The following is a 22,980-nucleotide window of genomic DNA, read 5'->3' as shown; positions in this document are numbered from 1 at the left end:
TCAGGCGCCCCTGGCCAGCACCCGTGCCCCACACCACGCGCCCTCTAGTTAACAAGATCAAGGCCGCAGGTGATAGCCCCTGAGGCTGACGGCGTGAAGGCCTCCCCAGGCCACGTGCCCTCCACTGTCCCGTGGTCCTTGCCGTGTCTCACTCGCATACACTCGGCTCTGCTCTTCGGCGTCGGCCCTGTTCTTATCACCTGGCTTCTCTGTTCCAGGGACCGACCCAAACTTTTGATTATTAGCTCTCAAATAGGCACTGATACCTTGCAGGGAAAGGTTCCCTTCCTCTTCCTCTTTATTCTTAAAATTGTCTTGGCTATTCTGGTTTTTATTATTATTATTATTCCATATACATTTTGGGATGGTCTTGTGACACTGGAGAGAAAAGTCTGCTGTAATTTTTATTAGAAATGACATTTATAGATAAGATCACAGGTCATTGGCCCACTGTATCTGAGTGAGGCCTCTCACCCGCGAACATGGTCTGGTCGTCCTCTCCCTGTATTCTGCCTGGTGCAGGGAGGCTGTCTAGGAAATGTGTCTCCAAGCCCTCCTCATTCTTCAGGCCCAGCTGAATGCTTCCTCTCCCAGGAAGTCCTTGGTGATTGGCCCTGGCCTCCCGGCTCACCTTCTCCTCTGACCCCAATGTGTGCCCATTTCCTGGCTTTGTTTGAGGGAGCCACTTTTGTGCACTCTGTCCCTCTACCTCGCCTGAGGTCCTGAAGAGAAGAAACGGAGTCTCCTTCATCTTTGTATTCCCAGTGGGCTCTGGGGAACGGTGCATAGGAGAGAGAAGTGTGTAGCAATCTCTTCTTCCTCCTCGGAATGTGCTGAGTGGGGGCTGGTGTTTCGGGAGAGAGACCTGGCTCGATATCAGCCCAATCTAGTTAGAGGCGGCCCCGCCCCATAGAGCACTGGCCTCTGAGCATGTTGTGCGGTCTGTAAGCTGGAGACCACGTTACTGATCTCATAGGCCTGCTGTGAGATGATGGAGGGAAGACAGAGGTGGTTTCTCCCTGGCCCCACAGTCCCAGTTTGAGGGAGAGGCAGGAGTGAAGACTCTCCTTTAGCTGGAGGGGCAGCTGTAAGTCATTACAGGCTCATTGACAAGACCCCGCGGGCAGCCTCCCTGAATGTATGAGCCATTGACTCAAATGGATGCAGCTGGCTGTGCCCACCTCCTACGTCCCTCCTGTCAGCCCCCTGACAGCCATGGAAGAGGCTGGCATCCTGCCCCCCTTCCCTGTCCCCCAGACCTCAGGTCCCTGGGCTTTAGCTCCCCCAAGGAGACCTGGGTACCAAGGCTGTCGACCCCAGCAAACACTCCTCTCTCCAGAAGCACGGGCAAGGCCCAGCTGAAGGGGCGTGAGGCCCAGTTGCACACATTGGAAGAGGGACTCTGGGGCCCACAGCGGTGCTTCTTAGCAGAGCACAGGCTTTGGAACTAGACTGGATTCTGGTTCCACACCCCACCAGCTTGACAGCCCGCTGCGATTCAGCTTCCCCACATATGAAGCGGTGCACGAATCCCACCTCCTGGGACAGCTCAGGAGGAAAAGCGTGCAGAAGCATATAGTGGGTCTCAGCGTGAGGTGGCTCCTTCCCCTCCAGGTGATGACAAGGCCATAGGGATGGGAAAAGATGGGGGACACAGGCAGAGATGAGGCAGAATTTATTCTCATTGTGGGGAAGTTGAAGGCTCAGGCTGGAGACCACACAGGCGGATCCCTGGGATCCCAGGGGCACCTCTCGCCAGGGCACAGACCACACTGTGCAAGCGCCAGGCTCGCTGTGCCCGTGACCATGAGGATACAGAGTCCAGGAAGTGGGTGATGGGGGGTGGGGGGTGGGAGGAAGACAGGGTCCTCCCTGATCGTGTCCTGACCATGATTCCAGCTTCCATAGGAAGGAAGAGCAGCTCGGCTATATAGTCATATAATATATCGAGGTGTAGAGAGCTGGCCGCGGCACCTGGGCGGGGCTGAGACCCCCGAATTATTGCAGGAGGGAGAGGGGGCTCAGTGCTGGTGTCTCCGCAGAACAGCTGTGCTGGCTACAGGAAGGGTGGGCAGGGGAGGGGGCCGGGCTTGCCCCTCCCTCGGGGTGGCAGGGCGCACCAGCATCCTGCCTGGGGGGTTCCTTGGGCCCTGCTGCCAAACTTCCCCTGGGATGGGGTTTTCTCACCCTGGGGGCTTTTTATGTGCTTTGAAGACCATTTTTGCATTGTCAGGAGTGAGGAAAAAATATTCTGACATGGTAGAAAAGATATTTACATACCCTGGTGGGCCGTAAGGGGGAGGGCCAGTCTCGGGGGGGGGGGCGGTTTCCCAAGTCCTCTCCTGCCTGCAGTCTGTGTGGGAGGGTGTGGGGCAGGAGCCCTGGGTGGGCCCAGGGGGCCGCGTCTCTGGACGTGGGTGCTGTGTGGCCCTGGACAAGCTACACCCTGTCTAGGCCTTGGTCTCCCCAGCTGGCAGAGAGGGGTGGACTTGGGGCTGAAAAGGTAGCATCTTCTGGTCCCTGATCCTGCGTGGGGTGGGGGCAGGCCAGGGCTGGGCAGTGAGAGGTTGGCAAGGGGACGTCCCGTCGAGGGACCCAGGCCATGGAGGGGCAGCAGAGAGGGGTGTTGGTGGCTCCTGGCCCCTGGCCAGGCAGCCGGGTCCAGCTAAGGGCATCTCATGCCCATACAGAAGGTGGCCAGAAGGCTGGCCGGGAACCCTGTTTTCCTGTTGAAGCAGCGATGGGAGCCAGGTGGAGGCTGCAGGTGGCCCCCACCTGAGAGAGGGAGGGCTCAGACCTGAGATAGAGCCAGGGGTGGGCTCACCCGGGCGGAGATGAGGGGAGCCCGGTGCTGGTGCGGTTCAGACGTGGCCCCTGGCTCCGGCCTCCAGAACTGGGGGCGGTGGCACCAGCTTCTCCTCAGTCCCTGTGGCACTGAGGCCTGGGGCCGCATCCCGGGGCTGTCACGCGCTCCCTGCTCACAGGCTGGAGCCTCCTCCCCCAGCCTCACGCACGAGCACACATCCATGCTGGGCCTGGAGGTGGGGACACACGCGTGACCACACATGCTTCGTGGGCGCCCGTGACCTGGTGAGAACACACCCACAGACACACACACAGGCCTTGAGCCACGCCTCTGTGGGGAGCGCCGGCCCCGAGGGAGGGCAGTCCCTCCGCTCCGGAGGCCATGTTCCGGCGGGGCAGGCACCTGCGGCCCTGGTGTCCTGACCCCCGGCAGCTCCAGGTCCGGCAGTGGAGTCCAGGCCTCCGCTGCACCTGAGAGGAGGGACAGAGGCCGGGAGCCGCCCCAGCCGCCGGCAGCCCTGCCAGTCCCCTGACATCCGGCGGGACCTGGGTGCGGTGGGGTCACAGATGCCGGCGGGGCCCCTGGGTGCTAGTCAGCTGGGCCCTCATGGTCTGGATACTGCCCAGGATCTTCTTCTGGTGGCCCATGAGGGTGATGCCCAGGGCACGCACGTCCCTGTGAAAGAAGAAGGCGCTGAGCAGGCTGGCGTGGGAACAGGGCTGCCCACCAGCTGCGGAGCCTGCCTCTGGCTTCCTGCCCTGTCCTGGGGTCCCCGCCCCCCCCTACTTACTGAGCATTCATTCGCAGCACCATGCCCAGCGAGGAGTAACCACCAGCAGCAAAGTGGTCCCGGTAGCGGCCCATGCGGATGGAGTCCAGCCAGTCCCCCACGGTGAGACCCCCGCCGCTGCCCCCGCCGCCTCGGAGGTCGAAGCAGCTCCGGGCGAAGGCTGGAGGTGGGCACCTAGGCGCAAGGGCCCCAGTGAGTAATCTGCCAGGGCCTCTGCCTTCTTCAGGGACCCTGGCACCGGCCACCTTCAGTCCCCACCCAGGCCTGGAAGGAGAAAGCTGAGGAAGGCCCAGCAGGACAGGACTCAGGGGCCCGGGCAGGGCGAAGGTCGGGCTGGGCGTCAGGGGCCCAGAGAAGGCCAGGTGGGGCCTAGGCTGGGCAGGGGTCAGGCCCGGACCGAGGCCAGGCCGGGTGTGGGGCTGTGCTTGGAGAGCAGCCGAGCTTGGGGGAGCAGCATGGACGTCACGCACCTGCTGACCGTGGCTGTGGCCCTGAGGCTCTCGGGGCTGCGGATGAGAGCGTCCAGGACGCTGACGATGTGGGAAAAGCGAGGCCGCTGGGCACGGTCCTTCTGCCAGCAGTCGAGCATGAGCTGGTGCAGGGCGCGAGGGCAGCCCATGGGCGCGGGCAGGCGGTAGCCCTCCTCCACAGAGCTGATGACCTGGGGGACAGCAGCGCTGGGCTCCAGCCCCCACCAAGGGCCCCGCTCCGCCCTGCCCTCGGGGGGCCTCACTCACGTCCCGGTTGGTCATGTTCCAGTAGGGCCTCTCCCCGTAGGCCAGCACCTCCCACATGACCACACCGAAGCTCCACACGTCGCTGGCCCAGGAGAAGGTGCGGAAGGCGATGGCTTCGGGGGCCGTCCAGCGGATCGGGATCTTCCCTCCCTGGGGTGGGCACAGGAGGGCTCAGGGCGTCTCCCAGCCCGGTCAGGGGCTGAGCCTGGCTGGAAAACTCAAAGTCCAGAGGGGAGACACGGCCTCTGCCCTCGGGGGCAGCTCTGCTGGGGAGACCTGTGCACAGAGCTGGGGGGCGGCACACGGTGGGGGCCTGGCACGCAGTAGGTGCTCCCAGTCCCAGCCGACGGCCGAGCCGGAGCCTGTGAGGAGGCCCCGAGGCCAGGCCCCGGGCCTGCTCTGGGGCCTCCTCCCTGCCCCCCACCTGGTCGCAAACCCCTTTGTCTGAGGGCAACCTCAGACTCGCACTTGCTTGCCCGTCCTTGCCCTCTCTGCCCCGCCGCCATCACCTTTCTCCCTTCTCCTCCCCTAGCCCCAGGGGTCCTGCTGCATTACGGGTACCGGGCTGTCCTCCGACTGGCTTGCCCCCACACAACTCCCTTCCCTTGCTGCACATGCCAGCCAGTCGGCCCTCCCTGGGGCTCAACAGCGCCCACTGTGGCAGGTCACATCTCGATGCAGTGGCCCGCCGAGGGGCATTTAGGTCGCTGCGTGTCCAGGCCCTGCAGTAGATGCTGCCGACACCCCTCGTGGTTTGAGCTCGTGTCTCTTACGAGGAGGACGAGCATTCCTGTGAGACCTGATTTAGGGCCAGGGCAGTGGCCGGGGCAGGAGGTGGGAGCCCCGCCTGCTCAGCCTCCTGCCTGAAGCCCCCCAAGGCACCTCTAGAGAAGCCAGGTCTCCACGCCCGCCATTTTGAAAACCAAACTTCAGAGGCAGATGTGGAGCCAGCGTGTGATCCAGAGACCCCGGCTCTTCCCGGTGGGGACCCCAAGCCACCCTCTCCTAAAGGCAAGGCAGGCTGGGCGGCTCCCGCTTCCCAGAAGGGGAAACTGAGGTGCACAGAGGAGGGAGGACTTGCCCCAGGCCAAAGGCACCCCCAAAATTGAAACTGCCAGCACGTGGGGTGCACCCAGCCCGGCCGGTCAGAAGGGGGCAGGCGACCCACCGTGGTGGTGTAGGCGGCATCAGGGTCGTCCTCCAGCACCCGCGAGAGCCCGAAGTCCGACACCTTGCAGACCAGGTTGCCGTCAACCAGGACGTTGCGGGCGGCCAGGTCGCGGTGGACGTAGCCCAGGTCCGAGAGGTAGCGCATGCCGGCGCCCACCCCCCGCAGCATGCCCACCAGCTGCATGATGGTGAACTGGCCGTCGTGCGTCTGCAGGGGGACGCGCCGGGCTCAGGAGCGTGGCAGTTAGCCGCGCGCTTCCCCACGCCTGGAGCCCGGTCCACGCTCGCGCCTACACCCCAGCCCGGAGAGGCGGCCGCAGCGCCATGCCCCCTCGGTGTGCAGGGGAGGGAGGTTAAGGCCTGTGCCTGAGCGCACCCGGCACAGAAGCGGCAGGCTGGGCGCTGGGAAGCCAGGAGCCCTCCCTGCCTCCCAGCTGGGTGGGGGCCTGGGTCCCCACAAAGGCACCCCCAGCCTGCGGCACACAGCAAGGCCCCACGTCGCAGAGGCCAGACTGGCAGCCTGATTGCTGACCCGTGCCACCCTGCCCCATGCCTGGCTCCCCCTTTCCAGGTCTGTTGGTGGGGCCTCCGGGGTGTCTGGAGACCTGGCGTTACCGCCCCCCACCCACGGCCCCTCCCCTGGGAAAGGCAGGCTGGGACACGCACCCGCAGGAAGGCGTCCAGGGACCCGTTCTCCATGTACTCGGTCACGATCATTGCCAGGCGGCCTGGGGCGGGGCACAGGTTGGAGGCCACGTGAGGGGATCAGGCCAGCTGGTCAGAGGCCCCAGGACCGTGCCCCCCTTCACTGAGCCTCCAGGAGCGGGGCCAGCCCTGAGGGCCAGGTTCCCCTGGGGTCTGGACTCCTCTGACCATCACTGGGACCTAACCAGGGGGCAGGGCCCGGGCAGGGGCAGGTCACAGAGGCCCAGGCAATGGGTCCAGCCTGTCTCGGCCAGGAGGGGCTGTGACAACGAGGCTGCCCTTCCCGGCACCTACCACGGGTGACGACGCCCTCCAGGCGGATGACATTGGGGTGGTCGAACTGGCCCATGATGGACGCCTCGCTCAGGAAGTCCCGTCGCTGCCTCTCCGTGTAGCCGGCTTTGAGGGCCTTGATGGCCACGGGCACGTCCCGCTGTCCTGGCACCCGCAGCCGCCCGTAGCAGACTTCCCCAGACTCTCCTGCGGGGCCCGAGGGGGGCAGGCAGGACGAGAGTGGCGGGACCCTCCGCCCCCACCAGGGGGGCCTGCACGCCCCAGGCTCACACGTCCGTGCACCGCCTGAGCTGGCCACACCAGGCCCCCCATTCCTCCGCTGCCCTGGGGGCCCCTCCCCAGGCGCCCCCTTGGCGGTCCCCACCCACACAACCTCCAAGACTCACCTGAGCCGATGATCTTCTCAATGTGGATCCTGGAGGCTTCGATCTCCCGGGTCACACTGCGGCCAGCCCTGCCCGGCTCCTCGTAAGTGTGGGGCTCTGCGTAGAACTGGGGCTCCGGGATCTTCCCTGGCGGATGGTGCAGCGGCAGGAAGACAGGTGGGGGCGCTGAGGGGCCAGGGCAGAGGGCGCGTCCATTGGGGTCCAGGAGGGCTCTTCCCCCCAGCACTCCCGGGCCCACGGGGTCTGGGGCCCTCCAGCTGTGGCGGCAAACAGCAAGCACCTAGCAAGTGCTTGCCGCGAGCAGGCGCTCTCTGCAACACCCCCCTCTTACTCTGGGGCTCCGCTCCTGTCCGCGGGCACCTTCCTCCTGCCCACGCCAGACCAGCACTGTCCCACCGTGGCCTCCTCTTCGCCCCAGGCCCCAGGGCCCCTGCACTCACCCTGCCCGTTCTGATAGTGCATCTTCTCCTCGTCAGAGTCCTGGAAGGCCTTGCTGTAGCCACAGTGCCTGTGAGGAGAGCAGGCCCGCCTGAGGCTGCACCACTCCAGCCCCCCTGAGCCCCCCTGAGGCTGAATCAGGATCCTCGCCTTCTCCTCTTCCCCTTTCGGGTCATCTCCGCCCACCCAGCCCCTGTCCTTGCCGGGCACCCCACCCGCCCGCGCTCTAAGCCCAGCAGAACGGTGGGATCCTTGACAAAATTTACGTAGTCAAGTCCACTTGGCCTCACAGCAGAGCCTAGGGTGTTAACAGTCCATTCTACGGGAACCATGCCTGCGGCGGCGGTGGGCAGGGGCTTCCGGAACCAACTGTGCTGGGTGACCTCGGCCCCTCCCTCCCTTTCCTGGGCCTCAGAGACGCCCAGCGATGGTCCAGTTCTCGCTGTGTGGGGTCCCAAGTCCACGGTGACTACAGTGCCCACATCCGCCTCCCTCTGGAATGCAGCGGGAGGGACCGAGGCTTGGTCTCCAGTGGACGAACCTGTTCCACATCTACCTGTAGGTGGGCTGACCTCTCCGCAGATCCCCCAGTTACTCACCTGCAAAATGAGGTCAGAACCTCTACATTTAATCTAACAGGATTAAATGAGCTGGAGATGGTCGTGCTGAAGGGGGACCCAGCAGCAAGGCTGGCGGGTGGGTGGGTGTACAGGAGAGACATTCAGAATGATGCCTTGGGTTTGGGGCTTGAATGACCACCTGAACATGGCACCACGTCCTAAGACGGCGGCCTGGGGAGGTGCAGATTTGGGGTGTTGTTTGTGTGACACGTGTCCAAGCAGAGTGGGTGGCTGACCTCAGGGGAGGGGTCTGTGCTGGTGGCCTACATTGGGGATGTCAGTATGAAGGTGAAATTCAAAGCTCTTTGGGCCCTGACGAGGTCATCCAGAAAGATGGACCTGGGGAAACAGGAGAGAGAGGAGAATCTGGGACAAGCCCCAGGGTCTTCCAGGATTACTGGTCATTCAGAGAGGAGGGGCTGGAAAGATGGGGGGCAGGTCAGACAGGAGGACAGAAAATAGGGGTGGGTCAGGGAACAGAAGGCCAGAGACGGTCCCAAGACAGAGGAATGAGCAGGTGCATCTCTGAGTATAGGCACTAGGGACCCCTGGTCCCGAGGGGCTGGGGCAGGTGGGACACACAGGACTCAGGAGCGGTTGGCTGAGAGCCGGGACCACCCACCTCTTCTTGCAGATGAGCAGGAGCAGAAGCACCACCAGGCCGGTGATGAGGGTCAGGCAGATCCAGACGATGGTCCGGGTGTCATAGCGGGGTCCTGCCGGCAGGGGGCAGCATTTCAACCTTCGCGCAAGTCCCTGGACCGGGTGGTGGCCCTGGGCTGGTGGGCCCCTCCCCAGCTGGGAGCCAGCCCCGAGTCAGGGCACCAGCCACCTCTTCTGCCTGCATCCTCCCCCTTCCAAAGCTTTGCCTTCAAGACCCTGCGAGTCTGGGCTTCTGGCTTCCCAGCTTGGCACCACCATTTCCAGGGCTGTGTGACTTGGGCACAGTCACTTAACTTTCTGAGTAAAGTTTTCTCATCTGTGCAATGAAGAAAAAATGCCTATCCTGCCTATTTTCTAACAGTAATACAGCTGAACATGCAGGAACTGCAGATTCCAGCCTGGCTAATCTTCCCCTCGTCCCTTCCGGGGAGCTTAGCTTAGCTTCGGCCTCAGAGGATCAGAGAACTCAAGGAACTTACTCAAGGCCACACAGCGAGCGGGAGGGGCAGGGCAGGATTGCTAAGGGGCAGCCTCCCCGTGATCTCAGACATGGTCGGCAGAGAAGACCCCGACTGGCTGGAGGTGGGGGCGGTGGTCCGGGGGCATGAGTCTACTTCAGAATCGGACATGATCAGGCCACATCACTAGGCCCAACGCTGAATTTCTGGTTCTGGCCCGAGAGCCAGCATTTCTGATAGCTCCCGGGGTGGCTGCTGCTGGGGTGGACTGGACTGCTCTCTGAGGACCACCGTTCTGGCGACCTGGGGCAGACGAGGCCCGGCAGGGGCTGGCCAGGTTCAACCCTGCTCTGCTAGGTGATCTTGAACAACTCACTCGGCTGCTCTGACCCCGTTTTCCTCCCCTGTGGAGTGGAAATGTGGACAATGCTCACTCACTACGGGGTCTTCGGATTGACAGAGGGTCATCTCACTGGCCAAGGGCACTGTGATGCCGGCAAGCCGGCGGTGGTGGACGGCCACCCGGCCCGCACTGCTGCCAGCCCAGCACCCGCGGTCACCCCTCAGGCCCCCGCCTGGCCCCCGCCCTCCCCGCTCCCCGCACTCACGGGGTTTCCCGGTCTCCACCTCCATGGCCTGGCTGAAGCGGCCGCAGCCCGCCGAGGTGCGGGCTCGGACCTGGAACACGTAGCGGGTGCCCGGCTTGAGGCCCGAGACAGTGGCCCTGGTGGTGACAGCCTTGAGGGTGGAGTAGCTCTGCATCTCCTTGTCCTGCCCGGGGAGGGTGATGAGCAGAGCCCCGCCAGGCCCCCGCCGCCCCCGCCCAGCCGGCCGTACCTTCTCGTAGTACTTGATCTCGTACTCCAGGATGATGCCGTTGGGCTGCTCCGGTTCCTGCCACAGCAGCGAGACGCTGGTCTGCCCGGCCCGCTCCTGGCGGATGACCACCACCTGGGACGGGGCTGGAGGGAGGCGGCTGGGTCAGCCACTCTGTCACTGACCCGTCACGCTGTCCGCCCCTTCCCGGGTCCCGTCTCAGCACCGAGGCTTGGGTCTGTGCCCCGCGTGGGAAGCTCCTGCCCCGGCCCAGGCGAGCAGCACCTGCTACTCTTCCGACAAAGCCCTGGCCACTGCCCTGGTCGCTGCCCTGGTCAGTCACTGCGGTGGGCTCTGCTCTGGGATGCTGGGGCTGGCTTTCACTCCCTCCTCCTGCATGCTGGTCAGGCCCGTCCCAGGGAGCATGCTGGGCCCATTGGCCCTGAGGCTTGGTCAGCCTGGTCTCTGTCTCCATGTGCCCAGTCCCTGCCCAGGGCCTGGTGTGGAGTCCTCGAGGAAAGATGAGCTGAGCCAGGTTAAGCTCAAGTATTCTCAAGGTCACCACTTCCCCTCCCTCATTCACTGATGGCCTTGCCCATCCCCCCATGTATCCATTCCTTCCCTCCCTCCTGCCTCAGTTTCCCCAGGTGAGTCTCCAAGGTGTCAGAGAGAGGCAACGGCCCTCCCAGGCCTGCAGCCTCCCCCCCACCAGCCTCCTCCTCCTCCAGCTGCTACCTGCTTTCTGCCTGCTGCCACCTCCCGTGACCCACCTGGCCAGCTCTTGCCTCCCACCTAGGTATCCTGTCCCCGGGCTCCCCTGGGCGCTCCCTAGGGGGCAGGTAGGGGCTACACACAGTAGGTGCCTGACACCTAAGCAATCCAGAGTTAAGCTGGGGACGTGGCCCAAGGGAGACCCACCAGGCTGGGGCTGGAGGCTGGGTTCACAGCCCAGCCCGCTCCCGTGGCGGGGATGGGCGGCAGGGTCCCATCCTGAAGGAGAAGCTGGCGGCTACCCCGGAGGTGAGGGTCAGATGGGACACGCCCCCGCGGGGGACACGGTGCCTCTTGAGAAACCAAGTCTCCGAGGCTCCGAGGCAAGAGGTGCTGTTGAGTGGGATGGACACAGCCGGCAAGGAGAGGGAAATGGGCCAGGCTCCTGCGGGGCCTTCAGGGAGGAGGTGCTGGTGGAGGTGGGGTGGGGAGGAGAGACGCAGAGGGAGCAAACCCCACCCAGCTGCTAGGGTTGTCAGCCCCAGGCCCCTGCTAGTTGGGCATCTAATCAATGCCCACCCCAGGACTTCCTGAATACTGGGGTCAGAGCGGGCCCAGGGAGGGTGAGGGTGTCATCCAGGAAGTGCTCCGGCTGGGACTGAGCCAGTGTGAGGGTGAAGGTGGGGCCTTGGGAGGTGACATGGCTTGGATGAGGTCCTGAGGGAAGGGTCCATGCCGGGGCTAGTGTCCTTATAAGGAGAGCAGAGCGCTCTCATGACCCCCAGTTTCCCCTTGGGAACACAGGGAGAAGACAGAAGGAAGAGGGTTCTCACCAGAAGGCAACTGACCAGTCCTTGACGCTCGGCTTCAGGCCTCTAGAACTGTGAGGAGTAACCGCCCCTGGTTTAAGCAACCAGCATGTGCTCTTGTGACACACGGAGACGGGGGAGGCTGAGGGTGGAGGGGTCAGGTTGGAGGGAGACCTGGGGGGCAGCTGGTGGGTGGGTGCAGCATGGAGGGAGTAAAAGGCGACAACTTGGGGTGTGGGGCTTCAGCAGCCCCAAGGATGGTGGTGCTGAGTTCCGAAGGGGGCTTGTGGGAGACACAGGTTGCGGCATGTTGTTTACCTGAGTGGAGACAGGAGTGGGCAGTGGATCTCAGGGCAGGGTCTTGCACAGGTGACAGGATGTGTATGAAGGTGGGATTCAAAGCCAGAGGCCCTGGTGAGGCCACTCAGAGGCCTGACACAGGTACATGGAAAAACGTTCCACGTCATTTTAATAAGGGAGCTGTGGGTCCGAAGCACAATGAGATTCTCTCCCCCCCCACCGTGGGAATGGCCCATGTTGAAAAGACCCCCAGAAATGGGGGTGGACAAAGGGGGACCCTGTTGAGCTGCCAGTGGGGAGGCAGACCGTGCAGCCATTCTGGAACGCACTGAGGATGTACCCTACAACACGGAAACTGGAAGCACCGTTGGACATGGCAATGCCACTGTGGGCATCTCTGAAGGGCATGAGACAGTCAACTCAAAGCCACTCGACGCGTCACACTGTTTATTCAGCATTCTGGACAGGAGCTGGGACAGGAGCTGGGGAGCAGCCACATGGCCACCGACGGAGGACGCGACAGAGGCCGGCTTCACCCACATGGGACACCACTCAGCCACGGACACCACAGAATGTCACCCCTTACGCCACGTGGGAGGCGCTCCAGGGAAGTATGTGTAGGAAAGAACGTCGGAAAGACAAAGCCAAACATTGGATGATAAGCGTCAGGTACAGGAATGACAGTGGATGAACTGACGGAGCAAAGTAACTATAAACTAGTGACGCTCATAAAGGAGATGAGTCTTCTGAGGCGTGGAGGGAAGGGGAGGGGGCACTGAAGAGGTCTAAAGATGGCGGTGGGGGGAGGCCCTCAGAGGTTAAAAGAACAAGTTGCTCACTAAATAATGGCAAACCATGACAGAAACAATAACATGGGCTAAAGGCCTGAACTGACACCTCACCAAAGGAGACATACAGGTGACAGGTATTGAAAAGTGCTCTCTGTCCTATGTCACTAAGGACTGCAGAATAGCCAGAAACCCAAAACCCAGACATCGACACGGCCAAAAAAAAAAAAGGCAAGAAGAGAAGAGAAGGTAGACCTGGGTAGGCAGGCAGGAATGAGGCGGGTTAGAAGGGTCTTCCAGACTGTGGAGGTTGTGCTGGCAAAGATGGAGGACAGGTCTGAGTGATGGACAGAAAGAAAATGGGGGGGCAGGGGGTCACAGAAAGCAAGAGAAGGTTCTAAGGAGGAGGAAAGAAAGGGAGGAAAGGCCCCTCTGCCTGTGGCCACGTGAGGGTGCGGAATTTCTCTGGACAGGTGGGAAATGTCACCTCTCAGTTGCTCTGGAGAGAAGGGAAGCAGAGGTCTGAGCTTTTTAGTTCAGTTTCCTGAATGGCGTCTGGATACCGCTGGGTCCTCTCGCTCCACTCTCTACCCCACCAGCCTCAGCTGCCTTGGAGATAAGTGGGTGGGGGCAGGACCCCTGCCCCTCAGTCTGCTCCCTGCACCATCTACGGCACGCGGTACAGAGCGTGGATTCTGGGTGCTCCACAGATCCTGACTGGGTGAAGTCAGACATCAGGGACAGGTGCCCTGGGCCTGTTTCACGTGGAAGTAAGACAGACCTGGGTTCAAATTCTGGCTCTGCCACTTCCTAGGAGGTGCCCCCCACCCCCCGCCATGGTTCTCTGCACCCTGCTTTCCTCCCCGTGACATGGTGGGAATAGAGTGCTGGGCGAGGCCTGTGTGGTATTGGGAGGAGTCAGGGTGAGGACCCGGGGGGTGAGCCTGCCTCTTGGCAGTCAAGACGCACCAGGATTTGAAAAGAAACAGGTACTGGGGGCTGAAGTCAGCTCAAGAACTGGCTGGAAACATAAATGGCTGCGGTCCAAGCCAGTGGGACCCAATCACCCCTGGGGCAACAATGGCAGCTGTTCTAGAAGATGATCAGCAGAGTGATTTCATTTTTTAAATGACATTTATCCAGCAGTACCCTGGGCCAGGTGCTGGGTTAGGCACTTTGTGGTCTCTCCTGTGAGCCCCGCGACAGTACCGGAGGCAGGCATTATGAATCCCATCTCACCAGGGAGCAGACAGGCAGCGGGGAAAGTTCTGGAACCCGGGCCTTTGATGTCCACACTAGCCTGGCTCTGCACCTCTTGGATTCCTCCTGCTTATAGGACGGGTTCTCGTTTCCTAAGGGTGTGAAGAGCCTGCAGCTCTGGGGCCTGCCGAGGAGGCCAGGGCCAGGGGAGCCCCCAAGTCCCCGGGTGGGGGTGCTCTGCCGCCTGGGGGGTGGGGCCGGCGCAGCTGGGGATGGACGGAGCGTCTCCGCCTACCTGCCTGGTTCGTGGTGATGTTGACCACGGCGGCCCGGCGGGGCTCGGGGCTCAGGTCAGACACGCCGTTGACAGCCTCGATCCAGAAGGAGTAGTTCATGTGGGCCAGCAGGTTGGCGACCAGCAGGCTGGCCTGCGCCAGGCTCGTCTGCTGCGGCACGAAGCGGGTGCCGCCCCCGCACTTCTCACAGTGGCCCAGCGCCCAGGGGCAGCGGCGGCACACGGCGTTGTAGGTGATGTCACTGCGGCCGCCCGGGTCCAGGGGAGGCGCCCACTCCAGGGTGACCGACGTCCCGTTCACGCTGGAGATCAGGTTCACCGGTGCCGAGGGCGGCCCTGCGGAGCCGAGAGATGTGGGGTGTCACCGGGGGATGCCTATTTGTGCTGGTCCAGGCTGCCCGCTCTCCCCATCAGCCCAGGGAAGGGCTGTGGCTCCCCATGATATTTAGGGTTCCCGAAGGATATGGTCATACCCAGTCCATCCTCGGGGAGCTCCCGAGGGCAGGTGCGGGCCCCAGTGTCAGTTCTCCCTTGCACGGGAGTCTGTGCTGCCCAGGGTTCTCCTCCAGAGGAGGGAGCGACTGCATCGCCCTCGGTGCTCAGAGCAGCTGCTGGGTGTGTACCCCGGCCACCTGTGCCCACTCTCCACCTCTGAACCCCGCTGCGGGGCAGAATGTGACCTGGCACTGAGCGTTGAGGTAGAGTGTAAGGGAGACCCTGGAGGCCCAGCAACCCCTTCCTCAGAAGAGGGGGGGCCCCAGAGGGGTGGCAGGAGGCCTCTGGGGGGGGTGAATGGGGGCTGAGGGGCCCAGGGGATGCAGACTTGAGCCTGGAGGGCTGGGGAGCTGTGGGGACCCCGGCCTCCACAGAATTCCAGGCCCCAGAATCCCAGAGAGGGCATCTTACTTCAGAAATCAGAACTGGAGACTCAGACCCAGAGAGCCTCAGAATCTGCAGGGATGAAATGCCAAAAGCTAGCCTCGATAGTTTAGGCTCCTAGGACCTCATGGCACTGCCCTGTGGGGTTGGCAAGAAGCCAGAGGCTGGACAGCGAATGCAAGTGTCAGTGACCCAGAGCTCAGGCTCAGGCTCGCTGGGCCTGAGGAGCCACAGCCGCTGCGTGTCCCTCAGCCGTCCCTTCAGCCCACGGCTCACGTGGGGCAAACGCAGGTCAGGGCAGAAGAGTGGAGGGCGTATGTGTGAGTGTGTGCGTGTGATGGATGCAGGTGTGTGTGCTGTGTGCATTGTGGGGGCCTACAACCGCACCTGGGCCCTCACCTGACACATGCAGGGAGCCCAGGCTGGGCGGTGAGGGAGGTTGCAGGAGGAAGGGGGGGCGGAGGCTGGGGTACGTTCCGGGCAAAGCCAGCCTGCACTGTGGGAAGTCCCCTCACCCCGCCTCAGGAGCCAGTGCTGGTGAGTGGGGTGGGCTGGGCTGGCCCTCCCCAGCAGGCACAGGAGCATAAGGCCTCCTCTGGCCAGGCAAGAGGGGGAAGCAGAGGAGCCGAGTCAGCAGAACGCCGGCCAGTCACGCAGCCCTGCAGGCACAGCGAGTCCCTGGGAGTCCCCGCAGGTACGTGCCTGTCGCCACACCCTGCAGCCACACGCCTCCCTGCAGGGCCGGGGCACCGTGCTGCGCTCCCAGGGCTCACGGGCCCCCGCTCTATGGCCGCAGGAAGCCCCCAGGTGCCCAGGTGCCCACGCATGTGCAGAAGCACACATGGACGTGGGCACCTGCCCTGGCACACTCAGGCACACAAACACCTGCAGGAGCCGCTGACAGCAGGACACACGGTCCCACCTCGTGCAGGCCACGCACGGGCTCAGACACGCGCTCCCGCCTACAGCCACGTGCATTCGGGGAGCTGCGCCAGCAAGCTCGTCGAGGAAGACAGTGATGGGGCCCTCGTCTGACACCCCCTCGCCTGACAGGCGGCCCCTCCCTGGACTTGCCCACCCCAGTGCCCAGGACACTGGCATCACTGCGGGTCAGGAGGCGACAGGAGCCACCCAGTCCTGCTTCCTCTCTCCGGAGCAGAGAGCAAAGACAAGGATGAGAGCAGCGGAGAATATCCCTGGAGAGGTGACAGGAGGCCAGGAACCCAGAGGCAGAGTCGACCCCAGTCCAGACCGGCCGCTGACTCCCAAGAACCGCCTGTCCTGCCTCACCCCCAGAGAACTGGCTCCTTGGGGCCAGTGGCACGAAGGTTGGGTCCTGGCCCAGTCTTGGCATCGGGGTGCAGGGATCTGGGGGTGGTACTCACGGGTGCAGGCAGCAGACGGTGGGTCCAGAGCCGCGCGGTAGTAGCTGAGGTCACAGCGGCAGGCCTGGGCAGCGGGCGTGGCAGAGTGGCTGTGGGGAGGGCAGCGGGCACAGAGCTGGTCCCCGGGGGCCGACTTGTAGAAGCCCAGCTCACAGGCTGTGGAGGAGAAGGCAGCTTCAGGTGAGGCGGTCGGGCAGGCCTTGGGGACAGCTTACTCTGACCCCAGGATGGACAGAGGTGCAGAATTTCAGCACCACCTGGTTCTTCCCTCACTGGCCCACGGAAGGATGGAAGCACAGCGAGGGCCTGACCCTGAGCCGAAGTTGCACAGTAAATCGGGAGCAGAGGTGAGTTTGACGCCTGAGTCCCAGCTTTCACCTAAATTCCTCTAAATCCCCCTCACTTTTCTTAATCACGGCCTGTCTTGAGCTTTAGATTCTGAGGCTCCTCATCTTTGAATGAGACATTAGCCCCAAGAGGCTAAGAATCCAAGGGGGGCCAAGTCCCCGGAGACATGACTTCCCAGGGATGTCAAAGCCAGACAGGGGGTGAGGGTGGGTGGAAGGTGATCGGAAAAGGAAGTCCCACACTGGCAGATGGGGGCACCCCTGTAAAAACACAACTTCCTCGGCCCCCGACCGCCACCCAGTTGAAATTGCTGGGGACAAGCTCCCAGGAATTGCAGCCCCACTTCCCCGCCCCTCAGACCCTACGGCCCTCACCCAGGCTGGGACGGACTGGTACTGACCCCCTCTCCAGCCTCTGACTGCTTCTCTCACCCGGATGCCTGCGCAGCCTGTTCAGGCCGGTACTGATGAGCGCCGATGGTGCGCAGCACTGTGCTGGGTGCTAGAGACACAGCTGAGAACAAGACCACGGGGCCTCTGGCCTCCCGGGCTGCACCCACAGTGACGACGCCATCATTTCCAGGGAGGAAATGGAGAGGGTGGCGCAGGGCAAGTGGCAGGAAGTGTTACCTTCCCCGTAAAGGAGGGGACATTTGGGCTGTGGCCCAAAGGGCAAGAACAAGTCAGCCATGCCGGGGCTGGGGGCACCCTGGGTTAGGGACCCCCTAAATGCCCCTGACTTTGTCACGGCCAGATCCTCCCCTCACAGGCTCCCTGAGGCCGAAGCACTGAAGCCCGGCGTTCAGAGAGCTCCTTGCCTTACAGCTGCCCAGCTCCTGTGGACCTCTCCTCTCCCACCCTCACTCACAACCAGAGCACTCACTATTTCCATTGCAGGCTGTTTCTGGCCTCAGGGCCTTTGCACGTGCTATGCCTGCTTCCTTTGCCCACCGCCTGAACTCTCCCAAGATTCACTTTAATCGTCCCTTTGACGAAGCCTGTCTGGGCCTCGCCACACTTCCACATGCACACACAGATACACCACAGCGGCCACACCCGTCCCCACTTCTGCAGTCCTGACTCAGTCTCGGGACCGTGTGAACCCCAAAGCTGGACACACCAGCCCTGTCTCTTTCTCCTGCCCGCGGGGCCTGAGGCAGGCCCGATAAGCGTGGCCTGAGCTTCCTCCTGGGGGCTGGCCCAGGGCAGACGGCAACGCTTGTGGGAATCTTCAAATTGAGCTAGTGCCACTAGTGTCTGCTCTGAGCAGAGAGGCCCCAGGGGTTCAGGAGGGCCAGGCCAGCCAACCTGGCTGCACCCAGCTGTACCCACGAAAAGACCAGCCTTTCAGGAAGGAGCAGCAGGCAGCTCCCTGGCTCTCTACCTGTAAACCCCACGCTGGGAGAGAGAAGCTTCACTGGATGTTAATCATGTCTATTTACTATAACAGCTAAAACCAGGTTCATTTTTATACTTCTGTAAACTTGAGAGAAATCTGAAATCCGGACAAACCATAATGCCCTAACGTTGCTTCAAAAGCACAGAGGCGGTGGAAGGGCTTTTCAGCTGGGGGCCGAGGACATCTTTCCCAGTTTGAGGCATCTTCTCCCCTCATGAGGGTGAAAGGGCCCTGAGGCCAAGGGCTGGGAGCTCGGGTTTCCCCTTCTGGAAGCCTCCGCTCCCCTGGGAGGCCGGTCCTGGGTGCAGCCCCAGAGCTGCCGCCTGAGAGGTAGGGCTCTGCCTGCCATCGGCCGGTCTGTCGTCCCTGCAGCTGAACTGGGTGACAGCAGACCCTGCGCCCATGAGCATCTCGGTTGCTGTGGGCCTGCTCTGTCCCTCTCCTCCTCTGCATTTACGGAGCTTCTACGACAGGCCTGGACCCAGACAGAGATAAGGCAGAGCTGGGCTTACTCTCAAGGAGCTCCCAGAGCAGCGTGGGCAAGTGGCCGGAGCCGTGGGCCTGGGGGTGGTGGGGCTGGGCTCACACCACCGCTTTCGCTCCTGGACGCTGGCCCCTCCCAGGATCCCAGGTCCTTCGCCGTGCTCCTTTTCCCATCTAACCCCTTCACCTAGGCTGAGTCACACTGGCCAAGGCCTTCATCGCTGTCTGGTGCAGGTAACGCCAGCAGCCACGTCCAGGCACGCTGCAAGGGCTGCAGGGGATGTGCGTTGAGCACCTTGTGGCCAGCCAGCGTCCGTGCATCTGTCTGACAGAAAGGAAGGGCCCCGGAGCGCGTGGGTCTTGCCCTGGTTCCCCGCCAAGCCAGGTGCACGCTCAGGTCGGGGGGCCTCGGAAAGGGACTCCCCACCAGCTTCTCCACGCCGCCCGGGGCTCAGAGGCGGCTCTGCCATCCTGCCACTCGCCGGTGGGCACTTCTCCCGCGCTCCGCTAATACCCATATGTCTGTAGCGTGTCAAGGCCAGATTAATCCGAGCAATGAAAATAAAATAATCTTTAATAAGAATACTAATCACCAGGCCTCAGGGAGTCCCAAGACCTGGAGGCAGAACGGGGAATTAATGGTGGAGACAGATGGAGCAGCGCTGGGCCGGGTCCCGGCCCTTCCTGCCGACCCGGGCGCTTCCGGAGTCTGCGGGCGCCCGGGGGCGGGCGGCGGGCCAGGAGGGGCCCCTGCCCTGAGAGGGCACCTTGCCCAGGCCGCCTGTCAGGCCGGCAGCTGCCAGAGGCCCAGGCCACCTCGCTCCTCCCCCCTGCAACGAGCTTGAGATTTGACAAATAAGGTGTCCGCCGGCGGACGACCAAAGGAAATTAATTCTAAATCAGATTTTAAACACAGTCAGGAAGGCAAAAGAGCTCCTCGTTCACACGCCCCTCTGAAATGAGACTCTGGTATTTATAGAAAGATGATTAGGGCCTTGGAGGGTGATTTATATTCTGTGTCCAGGTGACAGGAAGGACGGGAACCTGGATTTCAGGATGTGGCTGCCCCAGTGGGCCCTGTGGTGAGGAGTCCCGCCCTTCTGGAGGGAGGGGTGTGCTGGGGTGGGGGGCCCCACCCCTGAGCCAGGAGCTGTGAGGCAGGGCGCTTCCTGGCAGGGAGGCTGGGAGAGCTGGGGTTCCTGAGGCTCCCAGCTGTGTGCCCCACAGCGAGTGGCCTCTTGTGACTTCAGAGCTTCTGGAGAGACTGGGCGGGCTCGCAGGTGTGCGGCCTAGTGCCGGCTCAGTTGGCCCCTCCAGGGCTATGAGTGGCCATGGGACCAGGGAGGTCCCTTCTATTCTTGGGCATAGTCATCTTCGTCTGCAAAATCGAGGAAAGCTGTGAGGTGAGAACCTGAGGTGGGAGCGGCTGTCACGGGGACCCCTTGCGTCCCCAGGTAGGGAGCAGAAGGCGCCGGCAGGCCTGCACCAGGTGGGCCGGGCAGAGGGAGCGGAGCCTTGAGAGGACGCCGAGGAGCCCAGGCCAGGTGCTCCCCGCTCTGTTCCCGGCTTGGCCCGTTCTCCCCGCTCACAGGCTCTCTGCCCAGGAGCGGGTGTGGTGGGGGTCACTGGCAGGTCCGCCCCCAGGGCCTCACTTTGGGACCTGCGCCTTCTTACCGAAGAAGGTGACACAGATGGTCACAGAGGCCCACCGGCCGGGCTCCTCACGCAACTTAAAACTGGCAATTTGTCCCCAAACGTCCCTGCCTGCAATACACTAAGAATTAATATTTTTTATAAAACCTGTAATTATCTTGCAACTGGCATAATTATGCTGTATTGTGATTTAAATGTAGAATTCAAAGTAGGCTGCCGTTCCCAAACTCTGCTTTGGCATTTCTTTATTACTTTTTGTGAACGGGCCATCGGTACCAGGAAATGGGTGTGGTCTTGGCCTCTCCCACCCAGGAAAGGGCTTGCTCCTGGAGATTTTCACAAGACATCCTCTGGGGGCCCCTCCTCCCACCCCTGCTGCTGCAGTTCCCCAGATCTCTTTGCAAGACCCCGACCCAAAGGTCAGGCGCACCCGTCTCTGGCCGACCCTCGAGTGTCTCCCCCACGCACACTGGGTAGGCACGGCTGGCAGTCGCCGGCCAAGCCCAGCGCAGGGGCAGCTGCTGACCCTTGACAGGTGTGCCCTGCCGGGGGCCTGCTCGCTAGAGCTGCATCGTACCTGTCACTAGCTGCACTGTACCCCGGGACCGGGGATGGGGTGGCAGTGCAGGGTTCTGGGCTGAGACACCTGGAACCAGGTCCCCATGCTGCAGCTTTGCTTGAGGGGACCTCAACTTTTCCACTCTGTGAGATGGGGATAAGATGCTCAGCTCAGAGGACTGTCTTAAGTGGGAGGAGATGTGAACCCCCAAAGGAGGACTCCTGAGCCCATGCCCCAGACCCTGGGCGCAGCAGAGGCTTGACAGAGTCACTGACCTAACACACACATGAGGAGCAACAGGCAAAGCCTGGCACGCGACAGACACTCGAAAAATTATGACTAAGGGGCTGAGTAGCCCCCTCGGAATGAGGGGGTGTAGGAGGAGAACTCTGGTGGGGAGTGTAGTCGAGCTAGGCCAGGGGTGGGTTAAGAGCAACACCAGCCATGAGAGCGAAGCAACATTACTTCTTAAGCCTCAGTTTCCCCATCCGTATGATGGAACTACCTGCCTTGCTACGTAGGACGAGCAAATGAGTTGACGGGTGAGGAATCCCCTTGCAGGGTGTAAGGCAACAGGGATCTCTGCGATTATATTCCAGCGGGGGGAAGTTGAAAAGTAGAGGGGTGTCTGTAATAGGAGCCCGGAGAGGCTGGTGCCCTAGGGAGGCTGGCAAACGAGGCCATAGGAGACGCAACAAAAGCAGAAACAGGAAAATCTCACAGAAGTTGCGTTGGAGTTTTGGGTCCAGGAGAGGTGAAGACGCATCGCAGTTGTGGGTGTGGAGAACCGTGTGTGGGACAGTGCTGTCCCGCCAGCCTGCGCCTGCTCGGTCCCCGCACACGGAGGCAGGGCCACAGGGTGGTGTGAAGTCGCCCCCTGCCGTACCGATGAGCGCTTGGAGGCCCCGTCCCTGTTCCTACAGGGGCTGCCTGGGGACAGACCTGAGCCCCTCTGATCCCCGAGCAGGGACACTGCCTCCCCCGGCGGCACTATGGCATCAGCAGCGGCCTCCTGGGCGCTGGGGTCTGAGCTGCCCACCCCCGGGGAACTCCAGGAGGGGCAGAGGAAATGGCCAAGACTGGCAGCAATGGGCAGCCTGCTCTCCTGTGTCCCCTGCTCGCAGGGTCCCGGCAACATGGCCTGAGCGAGGGTCTGCTGACTCAGGCGACGCGGGCCTGCTCCCGTTCTCGGGGGTGTGGACCCCCGCCGTGCATCCATGAGAACAAGCTCATGCTAATTCATGACCCAGCTGATGTCAGCCATACTTCAGAAGGACCCCGCCTGTCCTCGCCTGCAGCCCCCGAGGTGAGGTCCCCTGAACACAGGCAGGCTGCTTCAGGGGCTCCAACCCAGACCTTCGTGGCCTGGCCTGCACTCACCACCCGGGGCCGAGGGTCCACTCCCTCCACCCCTCAGGGAGGTTTACTGGTTTTGAGCATGGACTCCGGGCCAGACATCTGGGCACACATCACTGCTGTGCTATCTCCTAGCTGTGTGACCTTGGGCAAGTGGCTTTGCCTCTCTGTGCCTCAGTCAGCTCATCTATAAAACCAATGTAAGAGTAGTTTCTATCTCCTAGAGCAGCTGTGAGATCAAATTCACGTGCACAAAGTGCTTAGAACAACGAACGCTGCTAGCACAGCGCTGGGGCCAGCAGCCCGCCCTGGCCTATCCCTCCCCACACAGCGGCCGCCACAGCCCGCCCTGGCCTGTCCCTCCCCACACAGTGGCCGCCCCAGGCTGTCCCTCCCCACACAGCCCGCCCCGGGCTGTCCCTCCCCGCACAGCCCGCCCTGGGCTGTCCCTCCCCGCACAGCGGCCGCCACATCCCGCCCTGGGCTGTCCCTCCCCGCACAGCGGCCGCCACATCCCGCCCTGGGCTGTCCCTCCCCGCACAGCGGCCGCCACATCCCGCCCCGGGCTGTCCCTCCCCGCACAGCGGCCGCCACAGCCCACCCCGGGCTGTCCCTCCCTGCACAGCCTGCCCCGGACTGTCCCTCCCTGCACAGCCCGCCCTGGGCTGTCCCTCCCCGCACAGCCCGCCCTGGGCTGTCCCTCCCCGCACAGTGGCCGCCACAGCCCACCCCGGGCTGTCCCTCCCCGCACAGCCCGCCCCGGGCTGTCCCTCCCTGCACAGCCCGCCCTGGGCTGTCCCTCCCCGCACAGCGGCCGCCACAGCCCGCCCCGGGCTGTCCCTCCCCACACAGCGGCCATCACAGCCCACCCCGGGCTGTCCCTCCCCGCACAGCCCGCCCTGGCCTGTCCCTCCCCACACAGTGGCCGCCACA

At 62.8% G+C, this 22,980-nt stretch overlaps 1 protein-coding gene across 1 annotated transcript in view; it reads right to left on the bottom strand.

Moving 5' to 3' along the window:
- Nucleotides 1–1,666: 1,666 nt before the first annotated feature.
- The window catches only part of EPHA8 (EPH receptor A8), a 28,046-nt gene continuing 6,732 nt past the window's right edge, over nt 1,667–22,980 (bottom strand). The window contains exons 4-17 of the mRNA XM_004678584.2: nt 16,251–16,406; nt 13,987–14,322; nt 9,905–10,029; nt 9,676–9,838; nt 8,569–8,662; nt 7,329–7,396; nt 6,889–7,053; nt 6,503–6,688; nt 6,170–6,231; nt 5,502–5,711; nt 4,334–4,483; nt 4,067–4,257; nt 3,597–3,770; nt 1,667–3,481 (exon numbers count right to left, since the gene is read on the bottom strand). Of these exons, the coding sequence (XP_004678641.1) occupies nt 3,367–3,481; nt 3,597–3,770; nt 4,067–4,257; nt 4,334–4,483; nt 5,502–5,711; nt 6,170–6,231; nt 6,503–6,688; nt 6,889–7,053; nt 7,329–7,396; nt 8,569–8,662; nt 9,676–9,838; nt 9,905–10,029; nt 13,987–14,322; nt 16,251–16,406 (2,195 nt within the window). The 3' untranslated portion in view covers nt 1,667–3,366. The remainder of the gene's footprint in view (nt 3,482–3,596; nt 3,771–4,066; nt 4,258–4,333; nt 4,484–5,501; nt 5,712–6,169; nt 6,232–6,502; nt 6,689–6,888; nt 7,054–7,328; nt 7,397–8,568; nt 8,663–9,675; nt 9,839–9,904; nt 10,030–13,986; nt 14,323–16,250; nt 16,407–22,980) is intronic.

Source organism: Condylura cristata, unplaced genomic scaffold (genome assembly GCF_000260355.1).
Source record: "Condylura cristata isolate star-nosed mole 26May11 unplaced genomic scaffold, ConCri1.0 scaffold00008, whole genome shotgun sequence".
NCBI lineage: Eukaryota > Metazoa > Chordata > Mammalia > Eulipotyphla > Talpidae > Condylura > Condylura cristata.
The sequence above is the reverse complement of the archived record's forward strand: the minus strand, read 5'-3'. Positions and strand labels throughout refer to the sequence as shown.